Raw genomic sequence first — 22,951 nt, forward strand, 5'->3', positions numbered from 1 at the left:
GTGCAGCATATAAGTTACAAAAGAGTCGTACGAAATGAGCTAAAATCTTGTAGGCATGTTATTTAAAATACTTCGATGATAAGAATTTAATTAACAAATTATTCAAAAAGGGCACTTTTCTGAAAACTAAATATATATTCTATGCAGTATGTTCAAAAGGCTGCCATGCCTGAATTTATAATTTATGATTACACAAATTGTGATGTTTTAAATTTGGCGCCATTCAAGATCTATACCTATAAAAATGTTTCACAACATCCATTCATCACTTCTTTTAGAGAAAAATATTCAAAATCATAATTCAAGAATACTCTTCTAATCAAAATTTGTAAGAAATATATCATGATTCTTCAAGCAATTGCGCCATTACTTTTTTTCAAAATATATGCCAACGTACTGTACAAAACAAGCTGGATGCTTTCGTTGCGACGTAGAGTTACGCGTGTCACGTGGGATCATGAAAAGTTTCTCCATGAATCTTGAGAAGTAGGCCGCCATTCTCTTTAGCATTAAGAGTTTTAATACTCGAAACAGTCTTACAACAACAGCTGCGCGCGCTATAAGCCGTGTGGACTTTAAAATAAATTATTCAACATTCTTAAAATAGTCATAAAAAAATGTACCAATAAGCATATAAAAAGTATTAATTAATCTGTTCTGCGATAAGTATATTCAAGTAATCGTGTAGAAAAAATTTAATCATGTCGGTAAGTTATTCTTTGTAATTTAAAAGAATAGTTTGTAGGTATGTATCACTTGCAGTTGAGTTTAAATGCAATTATTATTTTAGATGAACATATTTGTATATAGCCTGTTCCTGGTTGGTGTCAGTACGGCATACAGCATCGTGAATTCAAATGAAGTAATTAAACATTAACTTGAATATACTATTTATAACTACTTCTGCTCTAAACAGTCATTATAATTTCTTACTTAAAATGAAAAATATTATATAGGTATAATTATTTATAATGTTTTTTTTTTAATAGAATATAGCTTTTAAATTTCAAGGACTAATGGCTCCAGTATTTACACCATTTAATAATGACGAGTATGTATTATCGCATTAAATATTTTGATTTTATACATTACTAAATATAAATCAATCTAATATGAAACTTCTACTTTCTTGAACAATCTTAGAGGCACGATTTAAATTTGCTAGACTAAATATAACGAATATGCGGATCAAGTATCAATAAAAAGTAGTTTAACCTTGTTCTCGATCGATTTCAAGAATACCACGCATCATTGAATCGATTTTAATACCTTATTAAAAACTGAAATAATAGTTTTTATAAACATTAATGCTTCTTAAGATAAATATTTTTATTTCAGAAATCGAACGCTGAATTTAGCAATTATTCCTGAATATGCGAAATTTCTTGCGTCAAAAAACATTTCTGGTATTCTCAGTAAGTACGAAATTGCAAAATAACTTATTTGCATTACTTTTAATGTAATCGTGAATATTATAATCGCAAATCTTGCACAAATAATAATTAAACTTAAAGTCTTACTACTTTGAAGTTCGTAGTTCGCGGTGCACTTACTAATGTCAGAAAACATAACCTCAAAGTTCAAATTAATCAATATCAAGTAATAAATTATCAATAATATTTGTGTAAAATAGTTGGAGGAACAACGGGAGAAGGAACATCCTTAACGATAAATGAAAGAAAACAACTAGCTGAAGCTTGGGCTAAAGCAGTAAATGAAACCAAGCAGCATTTAATGGTTCAAATCGGTGGAACAACATTGGTTGATGTTAAGGAACTTGTAAGTAAATTTTTTAATACATTTTGTATAGTTCATAAGTGCAATAAATCATCTTTATAAAAAAATAAAAATGGTGTTTGATACTTATTTAAGGCGGCCCATGCAGAAAATTTAAAAGTAGACTCATTACTTTGCCTGCCTGACCTATACTTCAAACCGTCTAACACTGAGGATCTCATAGAATATCTAAGTATTGTCAGCCAATCTGCACCAAATACACCTTTATTATATTATCAATCTACAAAAGCAAAAACAAACAGTAAGTTATTTAGAAAATTAAATGAGCATGTCCATTAAAATTTGTAAGTGAATGTATTATTACAGTTCGTGCAGGAGAATTCTTGAAATCTGTTGGAAATAGGATTCCGACCTTGGTTGGAGTGAAATTAGATAGCAGTGATATAAAAGAAGGAATCGATGCACTTGCAACAAGCAATAGATTTGTAGTGTTCTACGGCAGCAAAATGGTTAGAGAATAATAAATTGCATAACAAAGAGAATTTGATTCAATATTGGAAACATTGTAGTACCAAACATAGTTTAAAATCGATTTTTTCAATTCTAGGTCATATCAGCTGGATGTGTAATAGGCGTTAAATCCTTTATGTCTGCGACACTAAATTTCATTCCTAATCCCTCATTCAAACTCATGGAATTTTGTGAAGGACATGCCAATTTGAAAACAGCGATGGAAAGTCAGAGTTATCTAAATGAAATAGAAAAAAATATACTTCAACATGGTAAGTAAACATTGTTGAAAATGTTATTTTGCAATCAGTATTTTTTAATAAATAACGCAATTTTACAGGTGGGTATGTTGAAACAATGAAAACTGCAATGACTTTGTTGAGCAATCTATCCATGGGACCACCACGTGCTCCGTTAAAACTTCTTTCTAAGGAATCTGTAGACGCCATGTCATCAGGCTTATCGAAGATCGGTTTGAAAATTAATGGATCAATTGCTTTTTCGATGTCCTGATATTTAAATACAAAATATTGAGTTGTTCTAAGTTAATTCAAAAAATATAAACGTATGCACGGACCTGAATTGTATTCATATGTGAAATGCGTTGAACAGAGCTGTAATATTAGCGCTCGTACAGTACGTAACTTTACGGTGCTTTTGCGCCCCTTGATTTGATTTAAATATAGTACGTTATGACTCAGTACTACATGAAAAGGGTGGCAGCATTTATTAAAAAATCCCACAGCGAAAGCGCGACCTTTCAAAGTTCTCGCCTCTTCAAAGCAGCTCTCCCTGAATGATGTCTCGGCAGTGAGTTTCACTTTGTTTCCATACATTTCCCTTTTCGCGTTTTTGTGGAAATGATCCTTTATGTCACACGCGCCCTGTCGCTGGCATTGTCCAGCCAGCGGGTGTACATCCTGCGTCTCCTCTTTTGTGTCTTCGCCTCGTTTATGCGGATCGTCATTTACAGTTTTTAAAAGAGACGTCGAAAGGTCGACGCGATGAGGCGGTAACTCATTAAGCCACAATATTATGATATGTCGCGTTGGAATTATACAAACTGGGTCATTTCAAACCGTGGATTATTTCAAAAGAAGCAAGAAGATTTGTTTTCAAGCGTAATGCACGTAGCTTGCAGCGCATGAAAATTTTCATTCAAAATGTTAAACAAAAATGGAATGTACTTACATATCACCAATTCGCGATACATTTGCCAGACGCGCTGAAAATATATGAAAAGAAAATAATTGAGTGAGAAACGCAAGAGCGAGTGCAGACGTATACTACTGATAAAGAAAAGTGAATTCATCCGAGGAAAAGAAAATTAAGGAAAGTAAATGAAAAAGAGTAGATGTGCTTTGTGCCAGCACTGAAAATAGAGCGGTAGCTCATTAGCGGTAACGGGCAACGAAGCAAAAGGGGAAGCTCGTTATCCATGGATACACAAACCTTGTACGCACTACTCTCCGTCGCCTGTAATCCGTAACTCACTTGGCGCAACCCGCTAGCCTTAATCCTGCGACATATAACAGGATATTGTATTATTTTAAGAAAATTACAGCTTGTGAATAACTTCTAAAAAAGTGCTCAAAAAGTCATCATAATTTGCAGATACAAGCTTTCGAAACACTTCCCGATATTAAAACTTTAAAGTTCATTCGCGGTCATTAACGGTTTCAGCAAGAAAACAGTTGCACGTCATCCATGCTTTCAAAAGCGTGGTAATTATTCATGATACTCAACGATTTCGCTTGTTCAAACTTTTTCTGTCAAATTAATAGACCAATGTATCAATGCACAAAAACTCATGTTGCAATGACTTTATAATTCCATACAACTTATAAACAATTTTTAACAATTCCTCGCTTGTCTGTTGTGGATGTATCTGTCCGAGCATACTTACATATACGAGAGGGCAGCAAAAAAAAAATACAGGGATGAGGAGGAATGGGTGAATAGAGGTTTGAAAGGGGTTGTTGTAGTTGGAATGGTCTGGATGCGTCTGTTAAATTCAACCAAGCTGTTCCGCTGGTAATAATGGACGAGAGAGGCAAGCGTTGAAATGCAAATTAGAGAGCAGGTCGCGGACAGCTTGATACGTGTGCGGGATTGTGGTTTGGTGCGTCGCGCCATCTATATTCCTTCCTGAAATAAAGTTTGCTTTGAAATTTCGCAATGCAAAAGTATGAATTCGGTTGTCACAGCCACGTATTATGAGCAGCTCAGCTCGGAAAATACGAATTTAGGTGCTAGGAGATGTTTCATATTCGGTAGTACATTATTAAACATATCCTTCTTTGAGCCGATAAAAATATTTATATATTAACAGCATTTTCTGTATTTTGTAACATTTTTTAATTCTTTATAAGTTACTCATATTTTTAAGTACTCATACATTTAACCTATACAACTTAGGTTTCTAAATTTCAGTGTTTATACAATTTTATGAAGAAAGAATAAGGATTTATAAATTTAGATCTTATGTCGGTTTAAATTTTTTTTACAGCATTTTTAACTAGCAATTGGAAAGCGCAAATTTTCACGAAATTTAAAGCATTTGAAATCATTAACAATTTAAACAAAAATAATCCATGAGCATAATAAATGACCGACGAATCACTAAGATACTTGACCGCAAGGCTTCATCTGTACGTGTTAAGATGTGCCTTCGTTTTCTCGCTAAAACTTTTAATGATCGCGCGGATGAACTTTAAACTTTTAATCTCGAGAGTTGTTCCAAGAGCTTACATATTCAGTTTATGATGCCGAGCATCTTTTGAGAAGTTGTACCAAAAGTGTAATTTTCTTTTAATACAACATCCTGTAAGTCGTAGGATTATGTGTCTGAAGTGCAGTGTACCGGAAATCCTAGCCATTAATATGTTTTACGTGTCCATGAACTATGAATAGGTCTACATAAATATTCAACAGATATTTCCTACAGCAATGTAGATGAAATTAAAAATATATTCGAATCTTAAAAAACGTGTGTCTCTGCATTTTAAACAAGCAGCTTTATAATAACGCATTTACAACGATATAGAATTAAAGTTTCTCAAAATAATAAGTTAGATATTTTAACAACACCGCATATGCAACATGCAGAGGCCAGCAGATCACGCCAAATATTACGAATTACGGACGAAGGTAGAGCATAGTACGCAAAAGGTTTGTGTATCCATGGATAACGAGCTTCCTTTTGTGCTCAGTTGCCTGTTACCGCTAATGAGCTACCGTTCTATTTTCAGCACTGCTACAAAGCAGATCCACTCTTTTTCATTTACTTTTCTTAATTTCTTTTCCCTTGGATAAATTTACTTTTCTTTGTTATTCCCAGCCTGACTTTTCGTTCCCGCGTTTCTGGGTTCTTTTTCTTTAACGTTTTAAAAGGGAGTAAAAGCACTGTATACGTTACCAGACGATTCTTTAACACCGGTATTTTCGACGTAAGCTACGTGGATCTTCCTTGAAGATAATTCTGTTTGCCGCTTTTTAAATAAATCATAGTTTGTAACGAGTCGTCGGCGCCGTTTCGGCGAGTCGACTTTTTGGCTCTTTTTAGAGCGCTAAATGACGATTCGCGTAAACGAGGCAGGAACACAAAAGAGGAGTCGAAGGATGTACGCCCGCAGGCAATGCCGTCGAGCGCGCGCATGACGTAGAGGATCATTTTCACAAAAAAAATAGGAGCGAACTGTATTGAAACAAAGTGAAACTCACTGCCGAGACATCATTCAGGGAGAGCTGTTTTGAAGAGGTGGGAACTTTGAAAGATCGCGACTGTGCGGCGAGACCTTTTGATAGATGCTGCAGCCCTTTTCATGCGGTGTGAAGTTAAAATCGGAATGTTTGAATAAAATTTTATATGATACTTTTACGGATCTTCATTAATGAATAAATGTTTTCGATGTCTCATACAAATTTTGTTTCATTTTTCCTTCACTATTTCTAGAAATGTCTATTTCTCTTTTGTTGTATCTGAGCATGAACTGGCTATAACTTTATTTTATCCTCTGCCAGCGTTAGATCCAGATTTATTGCTCGTACGCTGAACGCGTTGATTTGTACTTTTATTTATACACAGCAAAAATAAAACAAATTTCATTGTTTGCAATAGAAAAAAAGTGAAATAAATACGAAAAAATTGAGAAGACACGCCCAAATGAGTTCTTGAAATGTAAACAGCACAATGTTTTATTTCATACTTAAAAAAATTAAAAATTAAAGTGCTTTTAATGGTTAAGAAAGATGTGATAAAATAGTAAATTGAAAAAGATAGATAATAATTATTATATAAATATTCATACCTTTCTCTGAGATGATAAGTGTATTGAAGCTTGTAGATTATTTAGAACTAGCCTCAAATGTTGAACGCTCTCTACTGAATGTTGTAAATTTTTAATTCATCAAAAATAATTAACCCAATCCGTCAATCAACAAGAAGAAAATAGGTTACATTTTTCTTTATTTTTATAAAATAAATATATAAGTGTCATTTTTTTAAAGCGTAATTAACTGGTTATCAATAATAACTGTAGAACAAAAACGCAACAGTCAACATTATTATTTAAACAAAAAATATATATATTTTATACACGTTACTTATATATAACATCATTGATAAAATTTGCATAATCATTGATTGGGTGTCGCTACTTATAAGCAAAATACATAATTATAAATTACAGAATTAATACAAAATTATAACACAACAGCCTTTTCAAGGCTATGCTCCCGCGTATTCATCATTTAAAAATATGTCCTCTTAAAACTAGCTTATTACACAGCGTAATAAAAAAGTATGTTCTAATACACGAATGATGATACACTCCAACTAAATTTTTCGTTGCAAATATAGTGAAGGAATTTATTGCTGTAGCCAAGGTTAAGTAATAAAGAGAGACAAATTTACAATCGTGTGTCAGCGTTCTCTTAGAGCCACCTAGCGAAATGTGAATGCACGAAGTAAACGCGTTTTATTAACAATTTACATCAAAAGATAACATGTTTAAAATTAACTTGTATATCGTAATCGCAATATCGTGTGTGTGTGTGTGTGTGTGTTTATGTATGCGTGTGTGTATACTACCCCTTTGTCTTATATTTATATTTATATTTTATCATAACTTTGTTTAGCCTTAGCATGTATATCGTCGTCGTTATTATTAATTCTTATTAAATTCGCCATTTTACGTTGCTTATTAAGTTATACTTTTATTCTCATCTCCCACAACGCATTTGTCCTTTATTATAGCCATCGGTCCACCATCGCTCATCACTCGAATAAAAATCATTCAATAACCTACTCAATTGTACATTAGTAACATACATAACTGGAAGCCCTAGGCTACTAGGTTTTACATGCACGATGTAGTCGGGTCGGGCAGAGAGGACGTCCTCGGATCGTATAGTTTTTCGTCGTCTTCATCGGAGTCAAGCTGGAACTACCTGGTGGAAAGGGCTCCTAAGAATAGTCCTAGGACAACATTTAACGCTAGTCCGTAAGGCCAGAGAGAGGTTGAGCTGGTGAAGCCACTTCCGCTGGATTCTGAAAAATAAAAAACGGCTGCCAATTCATTGGCACGCAGCTTCCTTTAACTTCATGTATAACTTCAACATGAGATTTAATTTTGGATTTTTAAGGAGGTTCAATATCAGAATCAAAATGATACCAGATTGTTCAGTATACTAAGAGGTATCGATCTTCAATGATTAAGATAAAAACAAAATTTAAAGGGTACAATCATCAAAAATCAATTTTCATGCATAGAAATAGTTTCCTTTTGCTCTATTTCATGCTATTTTGCATTAAAATTTAAATGAAAGTGCACAACAATATTTTCATATAACCAGATCAAAAGATAAAAAAATTAGCTCTTATCGACCTAAGCTTTTTCTTTTGCTCTGATAATGAAATTAAATCTTTCAGAAGGAAATTAAATGCCAAATAAAAAATACCAAAATAGCACATATTCTTAATTAAATCTAAAATTTCAACCTAAATCGTGTCTTTGAAACATTGTAACCGTAAATTTCAGACACACACACGCATAGCCCATCAGGTTATCAAGAAACACTCTTTGCGAGTGACGTGAACATTGTTTCAAACAAACGTATTCCCTGACAAAGGAATATTTAATCATAAATCAACCTTTACTTGTTATGCACAGGGCAGATGACTTTGTATGGTAACATTTTCTCATATTTATTCTCGCACGCGCGACTGTTCTGATAAATATAACGTCGTAACGCTCCCTTTGACGGAGAAATCCTGGGAAAAGCTCCTGCCTGTCCCGTCGTAGCAGGAGCGAAATATTCGAATTATTTGGGACGTGACAATTCCGACTTTGAAACAGAAGCAGTAGACGCGCTCGTACGTGAGTTTGCGCAAGAGAAAGAGAGCTTTGGCCTTACACACACACACACACGAAGATAGCGAAGCTGCGTGGAATACCTTCGGATGAATCATTTGAGATACGATCTTCGCGGCGAATGCGTTTGATGAACTTCTCTGTATTTCAGATGGATTAATGAATATTGCCTGGCTCTTAGGCACTGTTATATGACAGGTTATTTCCATTCTTTGTTATATAGTAACTGCTTATTTGAGCTTAACTACGACAACAGGTTTGTCTATAATCTGTTCAAAGTTAAATTTTAGCAGTATAAAACCGAGAGTTTGTAAAATTTTAACGTTAAGAAATTGGATATGGAAGCTGGCAGTATACCCGAAATGTGATTCCCCGGGAATTTCCGCTCCGGAAACAATCAAAGTGCACACTGAGACGACAGCATAAGATTATGCAAGCTTTCTGGCAGCAGTTCTCGTATAAGAAGGAGCCGTCGTCGCGCGCGTGCCTTCGAATTTCAGCGAGAGGCCCCGATGTCATTCCCGAGTGATCATAAACCGCTGTGAAAGCCCGTAAATCGAAGCCCTCAGCTCCCAACGGCGATCCAGGACGTGTCTATTGCGATGAGATTGCTGTAGTGTGGGTTACGCGTTACTTCAACGGCTTACTGCTTCCACACGCTCTTGTTCTCTTCCGAATTTTCTTTGGCTCACAGAACACGTGCCCGAGCAAAATATTATACGATGGCTTCTTTTATCATTGGACTTTTGTGTAGTTATCTAGAGCTTTATTTAGATAGCTTATCAAAATCGAAACTCCAAGTATTATAAATTACATTGACGCGAAAGAATAGCGATTTTTGTTGAGAGAAAAATTGTTGAATTATATTCGTGCAGAAAAATATGCGAATGCTGGATTTCTCAGCTTAGTGCGTCGATAATTTTTCCGAGATGACAGCCAGAAGCCGCGGAAGCTGGCGGAGAATCGCATTAAAGATGACGACGCAGTTTCTTGATTAAATTTGCGAGTGATAAGCCACCAAGCTGGGCAAAAACCTAAATTACTAGTCTGCGAAGAAGAAACTCGGCGGTTCTCTCTCTCTCCTTCCTTCCCGTGCGGTATAGTATATACCGATAGTGCCATCTCTATTTCTCTCGTCTACCAGTTCTCTTTTTTGCCCTAGTCACTTTGTGCTGATGCTGGGAATTCGCTGAACTCTTATTTTCTCGCGGCTATACCGTGTTTGTCGCTATTCGACAAATTTACTGTCGAATTAAACATCAGGGTTATGGATTTTATGAGGATGTAAGCGTTGATAAAAAATTTAACTCTAATTAGGGGTTAAATTGACGATTACTGTTTGGAAATTAAAGTGTTTGAATCCAGAATGAATCGAATTTTAAAGCTAAAATCTAGAGAGTGAGGGTATAAGTACATAAGTGACGCTTATCTATACCTAAAGCTCCATTAGACAGATTCTAAACTGCTTTTCTAAGAGGTTCCACAATAACACGACCATATTATCCACCTGCAAGCACATCTCTATAACATTGAACTTCTTTGACCTGTAGTTAATTGTTATTGTATGAAAGTAAAGTGGCCAAATTTTAAAATCGATAATCTTGACGGCTTATTCACTTGAGAGTACATACAGGCCTCTGAGGAAGTCGAAGTATAGGTGTAGGTATACACATCCGAAGAAACAAAATTAAGTTCAAAAGAAAGCGGTACGAATGGCTTTTTAAATCAGTACTCGCGTCCCGGTGACTTTATGCCCACTTTTACTGCGGAATAATGCTATTGGCAATAGAGAGTATACGTATAGACGAACTTAGAGGACGTTATATGTGCGCATTTTTATTGAACCATTGACCCATGCACGCGGACTGCTGGCGCCATGTAAATTTCCCTTTTATAAGTATGTGCACTTTTTGCAAGGGATGTGAGGCCAACGAATCGCGAGGACACTATACTTTTGACATTTTTCAGTTTCATGATGTGCAGGCAATTCGATAGATGATCACTAAACCAGTAACAAAGCAGTAGCACGAAACGAATCTCTGTACACAGCTTGTGCATATTTACCCGGGATGGCTGTCCGCTGCGGCTAGGCGACCAGACTCCGCGTCGTAAAATTACTATGATAACGTAGTGGACATGGATTGCGCTGCACGAACATGCCTGAAATAACAATGTCTCTACGCAAATAAACGCACTGTACCTGTGGATGGTTCTCGCTACAGATTGCCTGGGCTAACTCTATAACGCTGTACACGCAGACGAGCTTTTTACCTGATTACGTTTCGTCGACGGTTCTTATTGCTATTTATAGATTTATACATTTTTTCAATCATCTCGATGGTTCAACTATTGAAGCATTTTTTTAAGTGAGCTACTTCGCTGAGAGAATTTCTGGAATATAACGCAGTTTGATTGCAAGTTTGATCGAAAGCTCTAGTAATGCCTTTAATCAATGTGGTTGTTTATTGAGTGAAATTGAGTTACAGTGAAGTTTTCAACTCTGGGTTCTGCTTTCTCTCTCCATCAAGAGTGTATAACATTAGCGCTTTTACCTTAATTAAGAGCTTCCAAACAATCCCAGACAAAGAAGAATAACGTAATCTCGTTCGTAGGATCGAAGGTAAATTTATTCGCAAACTTTACAGCTATATAATAGAACTTTCGTCGTTATGGCGTTGTAATTAAAAACGTATACTTCTTAAATTTTTTATAAATTAGGAAATTGAATACCATTTGAAAAATTGTCAACTTTGTTCGTCAAAAAAAAAAAAAAAATAATGTATAACATTGAAAAACTTTCTAAAACCATAAAGGATTTTTCAAGTGCTTCTTGAACATTTTCCAACAGCTATGAAAGTTTCGTATTTCTAACGCCTGAAAAGTATGCATAAGTAGGCTAATGAAAACTCGTTTTATTCATTATTGTCAAGACAAGATGACGCGATCGCGGGTAAACTTGATTATTAATTCCATTAGTTCGGTAATTCCACTTAGAGCAAAGGACGGGGAGGATTAAAAATTCGTTCTGTATAGTTTAAAAAGTTTTTACGCTGTCAATATTCATAAAATTAGCGACGATAAAGTTTTACGATACTGGAATAATGCTGCGCGCGGCTGACTACAGGCCCTGCACTTAATTTAAATATCTCTTCTTGAGGCTGATAAAAATATATTATAAAACCCTTTCAGAGGGCGCTCGCTGCTTTTAAAATCCTCCTCCCCCTTTCACCTACAGCCATATCAAGGGCAGTAACGAACTGCGGAAAACGAGCGCGAAATCGCGCGAGCGAGCAAAGGGAAAAAAATAGAAGAGAGTCTGGACTACAGAAACGCGGAACGAAAGGGGCTTTCCATCTAGAATTCGGAATAGTGTGCGCGTTGAGTTTTTTGCTATTTTCAAAAGCCAGAAGCTCTAGGTATATAGTATACCTGAGAAGGAGCGGAGGATTGGCGATGAAGAAAGTGGCAAAAAGCAGGCGAGATGGGTCGTTAAATTCAGTTTCCTACTTTGCCCGGCGGACGATCTCTAGGGGCTCATTCTCCACCGGAAATGAGTCGAAACCAGCACAATAGTAATACGGACACAATAGCCATACAGTGTTGCGTTCGACGAAGAAGACGCGGCTAGACGATAAGAATCGCTCGTTTCGCGGTATAATAACTCGAGTTTTCGGACCGCCAGCAGACCGGTATCGTCTTTTAAGGGGGCACACCACCTTTGAAATTATAATCAAAATTTTTCATTAAAAATTTATAAATACTTATATAAATGAACCAAATTTTTATTACTATTCTTAGACATAATTACCTTTATTTTGATGGTTTTAGACCTTCTATATACCTCTATAATACCTACGTATAGTAGGGAGTCCATAATTCACTGATCGTAAGATTCCAAAGGAATGAATGGCCCAAATGAGCTCAAACTCTAGGATATTGTTTAAAAGTACATTAGTTATGGTATGAATGAGGGGATTTGGTTTAAATTTCATAGAAAAAAAGTTACATAATAGTTATGTTAAAATATCAAAAATTGATTTAAAAAATCAGTAATATTCTTATAAAACTTTTTCTAAGTATTTATAAATTTTTAATGAAAAATTTTGATTTTAATTTCAAAGGTGGTGTGCCCCCTTAATTGATAAGCTCACGAAAATAGCTTTTTTGTTATTCTTCTTGAGTTGTATTTTGTTGGTTTTACTGTTTTCAAATTATGTATCAAGTTTATTCACAGTAATAACCCTGGTAGAAATTGTGACCAGTTTTAAGCAGTCACTGGTCAGTTCTAATGAAATTCAACAGTGACTGACCAGTACTAGCCAAAACTGCTGAAGTTTCTACCAGGGTAACGGTCATCTTATATCTTGTAAAACAAATACGCTTTGTCTCCGAAACATGCATACCTAATTGATGAACTTCATTGAAACCAGATTTCATTTACTTTATTTTATAAAATGAATTTTTCATCGCTTAAATTGTACGGAAATTTTAAAACGTTTTAAAACGTAAAAAAAGAAAAAAATTCCACGCGCTATGAAACATTTCATATTCATTTTTCACAATGCGAACAAAAGCCTATGGCCAAGAGCACAGACATTCCGCGACAGATTAACTGCGCTTGGCAAAGCGACGCGACACACTAAAAGAAATTACACAATTTGGCAAAGAGTATTTTCACACGATGCGGTGCGTTTATTTCTGCTTCTCGCTAATGCATTCCACTACAAAACACTTGTTAAAAAAAATAGCATAACTACCGAAGCTGTCCGAAAACGCAAAAGTAACATTAAAATAAAATTAAAGAATCTCAAATACTCGACGACAATGTCCGTAGCGCTATTTTTCATAATACACGCAGTGCAAAAGCTCGCGATGATATACCGACAAAGAATCTGTGCACGCGAGAAGCCGTTTTCCGGAAACTAATTACAGCTGGCGTGCTTGCAAAGCTCTCTTGAAAAAAAAAAGCAGAAAAAGCGCGTCGCAGCAGAGAAGGAAAGAAAACACGCGACAAAGAGCCGGACTGGGCGTGGAAATCGCCGCGCGTCTATAAAACAATCGGAATTAAACAAGCGGACTTTAATCACGCACCAACGATAAAGATTCGTCGGGGAATTTATTGCGCTCGCGCGGGGACCAGGCGTTCCGCGAACGAAGAGGAATGCCCGCTTCATAAAACAGCGCGTTCGCCAAATGGCTCCGTATACAAACGCTGTGTGCTTTCTACGTGATAAACGCAAGCTTCGCTATACCTGGAAGTTGACTTTAACCTGGCTTCGTGGAAAGTCGCGTTTGGTGGCTTTAATAAAGGCTACCGCATGAATTTCGAACGTTCGTGTATTTTCTAAATAATCAAAGCTTTTGCTCAGTCGATCTAGGTTTATTATGAGGAAAAGTTATTGCTGCATATACTAACGTCGGCTGTGTGGCGATGCATCTCCAGTACTCGATGCAAGATAGGGTCCTTCCTCCACTATTTCTTTCGAGGCTGACGCTTTGTAGACCGGCGTTATTTCGGCGAAGCATCGCAGGCGGATACGGCCGTCTTGAAACATACCGGTTGTCTCTAAGCTCAGGAAAGAGTGGGTCGTCATTTTGTCGTCGAAGACCATCGGCAACGTCTTCGTTCGTACTTTGAACTTAATCGTCATGTTATTCAACTGCAACAAGAAATAGAATTAATTATAAGGGGGCACAACACCTTTAAACTTCGAAAATAGTATATTACGCTACAAGGGCAGGATTCCTAGCCTTCCTGCCCATGTAGCGTATACTATTTTTCTTTATAGCCGGTCGAAAGTACGTTTATAATTATTAATAAGAACCTCAGCACATTCGATTCCGCGGCCACGTTTATTTTTGCTCTTCGCTTTAGCGCCTCTATCGGCCAGTCAAGAAACTAACCTACGATGTCTGCCCCCGACATTTTCAGCACAAGCGAAACGAGTGCTGCTGGTCGGGGGGGGGGGGGGGGGCAGACATCGAAAATATATGAAAAATATATGAAATGAAAAATGCGCTTCTGCATCGAAATCACGAAAAACTTCCTCTTCATCTCCAGATTCATCAGATGAGCACGATTCAGTCATTTTTCAGCTGACTCTGTAGACTCTGTACCGCGAAGAAGATCCTCTCCGTCGGCGTGTAAACGTGGTCGAGAAGTTTCGACTGCAGGAGTTCGACGAGCACGTTTTGCAACTACACCATCAGACAATCCGACCATTCTACACAAGCCCACTCGTAACTCAGCGCAAAAATTTTTCATTCGCTCTCGTACATATAGAGGGCGCTTGTATCCCCCATCAGTGCAAAAATTTCGGACTTTCTGCATTGAAATAGATGCGGGACGTACGTACTTTCGACCGAGGTATAAAGAAAAGTCGATTTTTTTATTGCTTATAAAAAAAATTTCCGCAAAGTTACAAGCAAAATACTAAAACAAAGTTTTTATCGTTTTTTCGTAAAATTGCGTATTTTTCATTTTTTGTCTCATACGACTAATAATTTTAATTTTAAGTTTTATAAATTCAATCTGAATAAATTTTTTATTGTAAATGTTGGAAATACTATTATGACCGTAATATATACGTATATTATGCTTCGCATACATATTTTAGTTAATAAATTAGTGCGTATTGATACGATTTTTTTGCGTTATTTTCGAGATAAATTTCTAGTTTTGCTTCTTATACAAGGCTCCGATGAATACCTAGGGACATTTATTTGAATTCAAATATCGCGCGCCGCGCGCCACCTGTGGTCAGGTTAGAATCAATGTGTCTGAGAAGGACAGAGCGACCGTTCTGCTGTTCTGCTAGCAGATAGCAAATATTTCAAAACACAGCTGATATAGTCCTGGGATGTGTTTTACACCGAGTAAACACAGCTGATGTCTTAATACATAAAAAAAGCTGATATTTCTTAAAAGTGTTTTTAAATTAATCTAAGTAATGTTTGTAGTATTTTTGGGGTTATAGCTTATAAACCTAAAAAGAAAAAAAAGTGAAGTGTTAGTGTAAAAGCAGAGCAGTGAAGTTATTTAAAAAAGTGTGAAGTGTAGTGATTTTAAAAATATGTGTGATAATCGAGATGCCAAAGGAAGGTTTGCGAGTACCCATCCTGACAAAAAGTACTCTCGAGCAAGAGGCAAGAAGAGGCTATGAAGATTTCTAGGAGCAAGATGCGAGGATGAACCTGCCAACAGGACAAGACCTTCAAGTTCAGCAAGAAAAATACAAACTCCAGCAGCGGAAAGAACCTCTGTGGTCAGGAATAGATTGATTGATATCAACATTCTATTTCCTGCTCTCGAGGAACTTTTGTGTGCATTGAGTGTGGTCAGCTGGCAGCTATCAAGTCATGCAGAAAAGTTGGCGTCTAGAACCATGCTTGGAAGAACAACAGAAGAGAAGTGGTTACTTTTCATGCTCTTGGATTTGGACACGCTGGTCTATCAACATTTTGTGGGTTGATGGACTGCTTGAAACCCATGGCTGAGTCTGCATATGATACAATCAGCGAACAATTTAGTGAAGTACGTGAAAAAGTTGCCAAGGACTCTATGAAGACTGTAGTGATATAAAAAAGCCACTACAGACTGGAGCACCCGGATCAAACATTTGGAGGTTAGACTGGTAATTTTCTGCAGTTTTAACTTAAAGATTGAACACAGTGACCAAAAGAAAAGATAAGTATAAAGTGTTATTATTATCAAGGATAAAATAACCTTGTTATCAAATTTTTATAAAAATTCATAAAATGCCTTTTTTTTGGTTGCAGGTAAGAAAAGCTGTACAGAACCCAGAGGTATAAGTGAATACACCTCATAATTGCTGAGAGTCAAGGTCTATCTGTGTGGAACATAGAAAACTTGGTCCCAAAGGATTTTGTACTAATTTAAGTTACACTTTCAACAATCTTCATAAACAAGTGAACGCATGGTTCTTTTGGACTCAAACTCAAGAAGGATACTTTGTATATCTGTAGTTCTGGTATGAATGCAGGGATGTTGATTTAAATGTTTAGAAAATGCTTTATACACAAAAAAGCTGCTAGAATAAGCGAAAAAAAGAAAAAAATGCAGTTTTTTCATCGCCAAATCATTTCTAAACATTCAAATTAAAATCTCTGCATTCATACCAAAACTACAAGTGTACAAAGTATCCTCCTTGAGTCTGAGCCCAAAAGAACCATTCGTTCCCTTGGAATCCTACGGACAGTGAAAAAGTTCACAAGTTCTTGCACAATGGGCCACAATGGGCCAGCAGGAATAATGAAGATTTTAGCATGATAAAATTAAAGGTATTTATGCTAAATATATCTACAAAAATTTCAAATGATTTACTTAAAATTTATCTCAGAGTTCTTTTATAGCACAGTGTGGCTAAAATCCGCTGTTAAGTCACGCCTATCTGTGACTAAAGTAGTCCTTTTTTGCACCGAGTTTATCACACTCCCTACGCTCGTGTGATAACCTCACGGTGCAAATAAGGACTACTTTTGTCACGAATAGGCGAGACTTGCGGATTTTAGCAGTCTGTGCTATAAAATTTTATACGATACTCTTGGCTTAAATGTTTCAGTTTTATACGGCGCTTAGCGCCCTCGCTACGCTCGGGTGCTAACTGCAACGGGTAAAAAAGAACCATTTCACACGTATCGTAATGTACTATTTTTCTGGGTTTAAAGGTGTTGTGTCCCCTTAAAAATAGATTAATAATAATAACTTTCCAATCTCATCTCTCACAAAAAATATAGACACTTTCGGCTAAAAAAAAAATCCCGTATAATCTCGTCAATTAGTCCTTCTCTCATTTTACTCTCTATTCCCTGTATTTTTCCTGGCATCCTTCCCTCACACTCAACCCCAAAAGTGATCTAGCTTTCAGGATAAATGTTATTCCAGCTCTTATACACAGACACACGACTTTCTTCTCTTACTCCAGCCTTTTTCCATTTCATTCAAGGATATTTCTTCTCCCGCGCATCTCTTTCTTATACCACCCTGCGTTTCGTCTTTCCATCTCGCGAAATGACGCGCGCTGGTAGCTGCTCTGTATGGCACATAGAACAAAAGACTTGGGAGCAGAGTATACGAGAGTGAAAATGCAGACTTCCGACGTTATTACTTCGACAAACAAACAAAAGCATACATCACGGCAGGCTTGCGATACGGGACATCGTGTACTCCAGCCATAAAAGCCACACGCAAAATGTGCTGTAGCGGAGGCTGTGCTGTCTTACATGTAACCTCACAGGAAGTCAATGTTGGAGACAGTGTTGTGTGGCAGTGGATGTTTGCTTATGGGCTTTGCATATGCTGAGAGAACGAACGCCGTAAAAGAAGCGAGCATTCGATATAGCAGGCTAAGCTTCGTCTCTCCGCAGGGATGTAGGTATGGCTTACTGATTTTTTCTTCTTTCATCTTCTTCGGATTTTACCTCTTTGTCGTCTTCTCCGGCGAAACTTATCCGTCGATACTTATATGCGGCTTTTTATTCTATACTTTTTCCCGCATTCTTGTTCGAGAAATCCTGCTTATCGAACTCGTCTAAAGCTTGCATGACGTAAGACGGCTATAAAATGTTCTTATTACAAGTACTTCACTCGCATTACTATACCGCAGGGGAGAAATTAACCGCGACGTGGCACAGCCCGTGAAACAAGCGAAGTAAAAAAGCTGACGAGAGCGATAGGAAGGGACAGAGACATCAAGCACGAACGCGTACGAGTAAAAACGACGTGTACAAAAAAAGTCCACACCAGCGCGCCAAACGTTTCGCCTTTGGCACGAGATCAAGCGCGTCAGGGGTGTACCGGCGTGAAAGAGAGAAAAAGACGAATGTCTGAACCCGAAAGAGACAGGTCAGACGAAGCTGACCTATGTGTCAGAAACGCAATGAAAAGTATGAACAATCAATAGAAAAAATTCCTAACCCAATGCAGTAACAACTCTTTATTTTTCTTACGACCCATACTAACCGTTTTTCCGCGAGCCACTTTATTTCCAAAGTCGCTTTCAGCTTTTAATCGATTTCTTGATCGATCTCCCTTATATCTCCGGGCAAAAGAGGTCGATTCTCGCTTTTTATCTTCTAATTCGCTGATGCTGCGCAAACGCTTCTTATACCACTAACTCGGTGAAACGAACGAAAGAGCGCTTTCTTCAAGTGGACACTGGCGGCGAGGACTGCGCGGATAAATCTATCGACAAACTTCCAATCACGCGTTTTGAAAAGTTTTCCCTGATCAACCCCAAACTCCAATGCAAATATAACACAAAGGAGTTTGATATAGCTTTTTAATGAATCATAAATCTCCATATTCAAAAGTTCAATAAGCCAGTAGCGACAAAGGCTTCACCCTATACCGGCATCGCGAAAAGCGATTTTAAATAATTTTAATTTGCCAACCCGCTGACTCGAAATTCAGGCATTCAGTTAACTCGGAAGCTTTGAAAGCTCGCTCTTGCGTGCCTTTTCTCCTAACCGACTCTAGATAACGATGCTGTAATTTGCAAATAAACAATCCCCAAATGTGAACACGCGCAGTTCGTGCCCATCATTAGCAACGTACAAGCAAGCCACGATAACTGTATAGGTAAATAGTCAGCTAATCGTTGCTTGTGGAAATTGAACGCAATTGTTTTGTTAGCGAGTGTCAATGTCAATCGATGCGGAGAGTTCGAGGAAATTTTGTGCTTGACTCGCTGTATTGATGAACCCACGTGGAAAAGATTTATCCAGTCTGTATACAGGTTATATACAGCCAATTGTATACAGATTTTATACAAAAGTGATCGCTTATTTTATCCAGTCTGTATAAAACAAGAAAAATTTTCCTTGTTTGACATGGTAATGATTCTCGTTGATAAGTCGTTGCCAGGGGAACTGCACATCCGAATTTTTTTCTATCCAGTCTGTATATAGACTGTATATAGTTTATATACAATCACTTTTGTATACAGCCGATTGTATATAGCCTGTATCTAACCTGTACACAGACTGGATAAATCTTTTCTACCTGTATTCACGCGTCATTAGTTATAAATCTGATCCGTGCGCTGCGTCGCTAGTAAAATCTAAATCTATACTATGTACCTTGAAAAATTATTAAGACGACGTTTTATTTCTTTTTGTAAGCCACAAATTTCATATCAAAGCACGTTAGGCTATAATTAATTTCTTGTAGGAATTAAAGTATTTGCAGTTTTACAATTTTTTTTTTTTTTTAATTTTCTTCATACCTCAGCCGAAAGTACGCAGTTCTCGGCTTGATTTCACTCCGGAATAATCTTTTGTTGCTGGCTGGGCGAACCACGCGCTCTGATTGGCTGTGAGGTTTTCGTGGCTAGTCGCATAGAAGCGCTTACTCCAGCGCCTGTGCTTATATAACCTAACCTATGCTTATAACCTTAAAACTGAATAGACGAGGTTTTTCCTTACCAAAGTAGGCATGAATAAAACGCATCAGATGCAAAAGATAATGAGAAGAAGAATGTATAAGTAGTTAATAGTAAATTTAACTATATTTTTACTTTTTATTTATGAGTTTACAGGTTATGAAATTCGATTTTCGACTACTAGAGTAATAAATACACCTTTCAATTATTGAGAACAATAGGCATTCAATTTATACGTATATTTTTTCACTTTTCCATCTCGTAAAGTAACGTACGCGGACAACTGCTCAGTAAAGCATACTACAGAACACAAGGTTCAGAAGCAGTACGAGAGTAAAAACGCAGACTTCTGACGTCATTACTTCGATGAACAAGGAAAGTATACATTACGGCAGACTTGTGATACTCGGAACGACGCTTACGCCACCTATAAATGTACAGCAGCAGCGTCTGTGTTATCGTACGAGTATGTTAGGTTAGAATTCTCTAACCTCTATACTTACAAGTCAGGTTAGTATAGGACCCGAGTGCAGAAGAAAGGGAAAAAAGGTAAGGGGTGGGTTACGTATTTTGCTTCCTCCTAAGAGGAAGCTTTGTAATAGTAAAATTTTCAGTTTTGCTGAAACTTCGTAGAAACGCATTTGGAGGTGTTTGGAGTACGAATCATGCGTTTTTAGAAAATGTCCGCGCGGATGGCTGTGTGTGTATGTACGTATACCGTCATAATTCTGAAACCACGCGATCGATTGTAATAAAATTTGGCATGCATATATGTCTTCTGATTCTGAATTCGGGAAAATTTTTTTGAAGTGATTACTTCTATAGGCCCGTCGGGTACACATTTTGCTGGAAAGTGAATTGGCGAGCGGCGAGCGTCATGGCGGCGCGACAGATAAATTCGTCACGGAAGCAGGGGCAGCTTTCTCCCCTCCAACGCTCTCTTCACTGCGCGCATGGCGTAAACGTAGCTTCCCCTTCACCAGAGTGACTTTCTGTTTGAGAACTGAGCTGAATAGCTTGTTATTTTATTTAAAATCACAGCTGTTAGAAGACTTCTATTAAACATCGAGTCTAGATAATGCACAATATTTGACTCATGCCATTTTTAGTCGAAGAAATTAAAAAAAAATCAATTTATATGAAAGTGATTTATCGTATAAACTTGAATCTTGATATTCAAGACATTTGGATGTAATTAAGCACATTTATAAAGTTTCAACACTTAAGTTGAACCAGAAGATCCAGTTCGTCCCAAGAAGAGGCATTTGGCGCATTTCAGAACAATGCTGAAAATCTATGTTTTCAGACTGATGTGCAAATACGTTGAAAAAACTGTATACAATAATCTAAGTTTTATATAAAAACTATTTCGTGCCGATGAAATGTTCCTTAATCTCACCTAAAACCCTGTAGTTCGGTTGTTTAATAATAAATTATAGTCCTGTAATTTCAATATCGAACAATTTCTAAAAATTTCACAAGCATTCTAGAGCCTTTAATATATACTTATTTATTACTTTAATAGTAAATATCTATTAAAACTCTATATGAATGACGATTATATTGATAATACAGATATCCGTACAATTGATCCGAAAGAAGAACAGCATTTTAAACCATTAAATGAAATAATTATATGTCAATCAGTTGAACAGTTTCTTGAAAAAGTAACTGATGTTTTTATTAAACTAAAATTTCACGAAGATTGCCAAGCTTTCTTAATAGAGTTATGTTGGGGCCTGAAAAAAAGATGTAATTTTTCATATAATATTAGCGAGTATTCGAGATGTTTTCATCCTAAAAATGTACTCAAGATTTTCATAAAAATAAATATAATGACTTAAACGAACTTTTCTTTGAACTTCCTAAACTTGTAAATGATTATGCTGTTCTTATGATTCAAATAAACGAAGAATGGTCAAACTTATTATTGCACCCTTCTCTCAATGATTTTATTCAAAAAGAAGTCGATATTTTTTGGGTCCACGTAAGAGAATACAAGAACGACCAATGAGAGTACTTATTTAGAAATATTGCAAAATTTGCATTAGAAGTTTTGTCCTTTCCGAATTCGAATGCTACTTCTGAACGTATATGGAGTGCGTATAACATGGAAAAAAGTAAGACGAGAGGCTCTCTAAAATTTGGATCAATACCGCTATTACGTGCCTAGGGAGGAAAAACTTGTATAGTCCATATCTCGTGTAAATTGTCACCCAAGCCGAAGGCAAGGGTGGCAAACACGAGATATGGGCTGTTCAATTTTCCTCCCGTGGTGCGTATACTATTTTTCTTCACACCAGCACCGAAAATGATGAATAAAATAATGAATAAAATACTTTTTGGTGTGTTAGAAGTTCAAATCAAGTGTTTTTAGAAAATTTCCGTTTGGATGTGTGTGTATACCGTAATATTTCTGGAACTACTCCGTCAATATCAATAAAATTTGACATGCATATATATTTTTGAATTCTGAATTCGGAAAAAACAGTTATTTTTTATTTTCTCAACTATTTTTTTTATGGCCATTTTTTGATTTTTGAAAAACGCTATTTTGCGTTTTTTCCAATCATCCCATTGTTACAAACAATTCAGCTATAATGCATTTGAAATAGAATAAAATTACCTACTTTTCCTCGTTTGGTCCTCGGATCGACCGTTTTGTTCGGCAGATAAAATGAAAAAGGTGATTTTTTTTATTTCATATCTCTGAAGCTAAAAATCATAACCTCGCAAAAATGTTTTCGGTGATAAATCGAAAACTGAAAAAAATCAGTTTTTTTTGTGCCTCGATTACGGGCGTAAAAAGGCCTCATTGCACTTGAGATTTTGGGAAAATGTAGATATATTATATGTTTTGGCTAAGTTCATTGCACGGCTTTCAAACCCCTATGGTTCGTAAGATACCAAGGTTTCAATTATTTTTTG

The 22,951-nt window shown here is 36.5% G+C and overlaps 2 protein-coding genes across 6 annotated transcripts in view; one reads left to right on the forward strand and one right to left on the reverse strand.

Annotated features, from left to right (window-relative positions):
- The first annotated feature begins 412 nt into the window (after window positions 1-412).
- On the forward strand, window positions 413-2,961 carry LOC100121176 (N-acetylneuraminate lyase). 2 transcript variants are annotated; one of them, XM_001604716.6, is made up of 9 exons: window positions 413-707; window positions 791-862; window positions 990-1,051; window positions 1,339-1,415; window positions 1,634-1,779; window positions 1,873-2,038; window positions 2,104-2,246; window positions 2,345-2,519; window positions 2,588-2,961. In XM_001604716.6, exons 1-9 carry the CDS (start codon window positions 702-704, stop codon window positions 2,758-2,760), a joined length of 1,020 nt encoding a protein of 339 aa, XP_001604766.2. In that variant the 5' UTR covers window positions 413-701; the 3' UTR covers window positions 2,761-2,961. The 2 variants fall into 2 exon arrangements, with proteins under 2 accessions (XP_001604766.2, XP_016843912.1); XM_016988423.2 differs by lacking the exons at window positions 413-707; window positions 990-1,051 and having other exon boundaries at window positions 817-862; window positions 2,588-2,955.
- A 3,737-nt stretch (window positions 2,962-6,698) lies between these two features.
- The window catches only part of LOC103315309, an 86,997-nt gene continuing 70,744 nt past the window's right edge, over window positions 6,699-22,951 (reverse strand). For 2 of the 4 annotated variants that reach the window (XM_031930374.2, XM_031930373.2), the window contains exons 5-6: window positions 14,038-14,281; window positions 6,699-7,816 (exon numbers count right to left, since the gene is read on the reverse strand). In XM_031930374.2, the coding sequence (XP_031786234.1) occupies window positions 7,695-7,816; window positions 14,038-14,281 (366 nt within the window). In that variant the 3' untranslated portion in view covers window positions 6,699-7,694. The remainder of the gene's footprint in view (window positions 7,817-14,037; window positions 14,282-22,951) is intronic. The other 2 variants (XM_032599654.1, XM_031930375.1) reach the window with 1 other exon arrangement.

The sequence above is a fragment of the Nasonia vitripennis genome, chromosome 4 (genome assembly GCF_009193385.2).
Source record: "Nasonia vitripennis strain AsymCx chromosome 4, Nvit_psr_1.1, whole genome shotgun sequence".
NCBI lineage: Eukaryota > Metazoa > Arthropoda > Insecta > Hymenoptera > Pteromalidae > Nasonia > Nasonia vitripennis.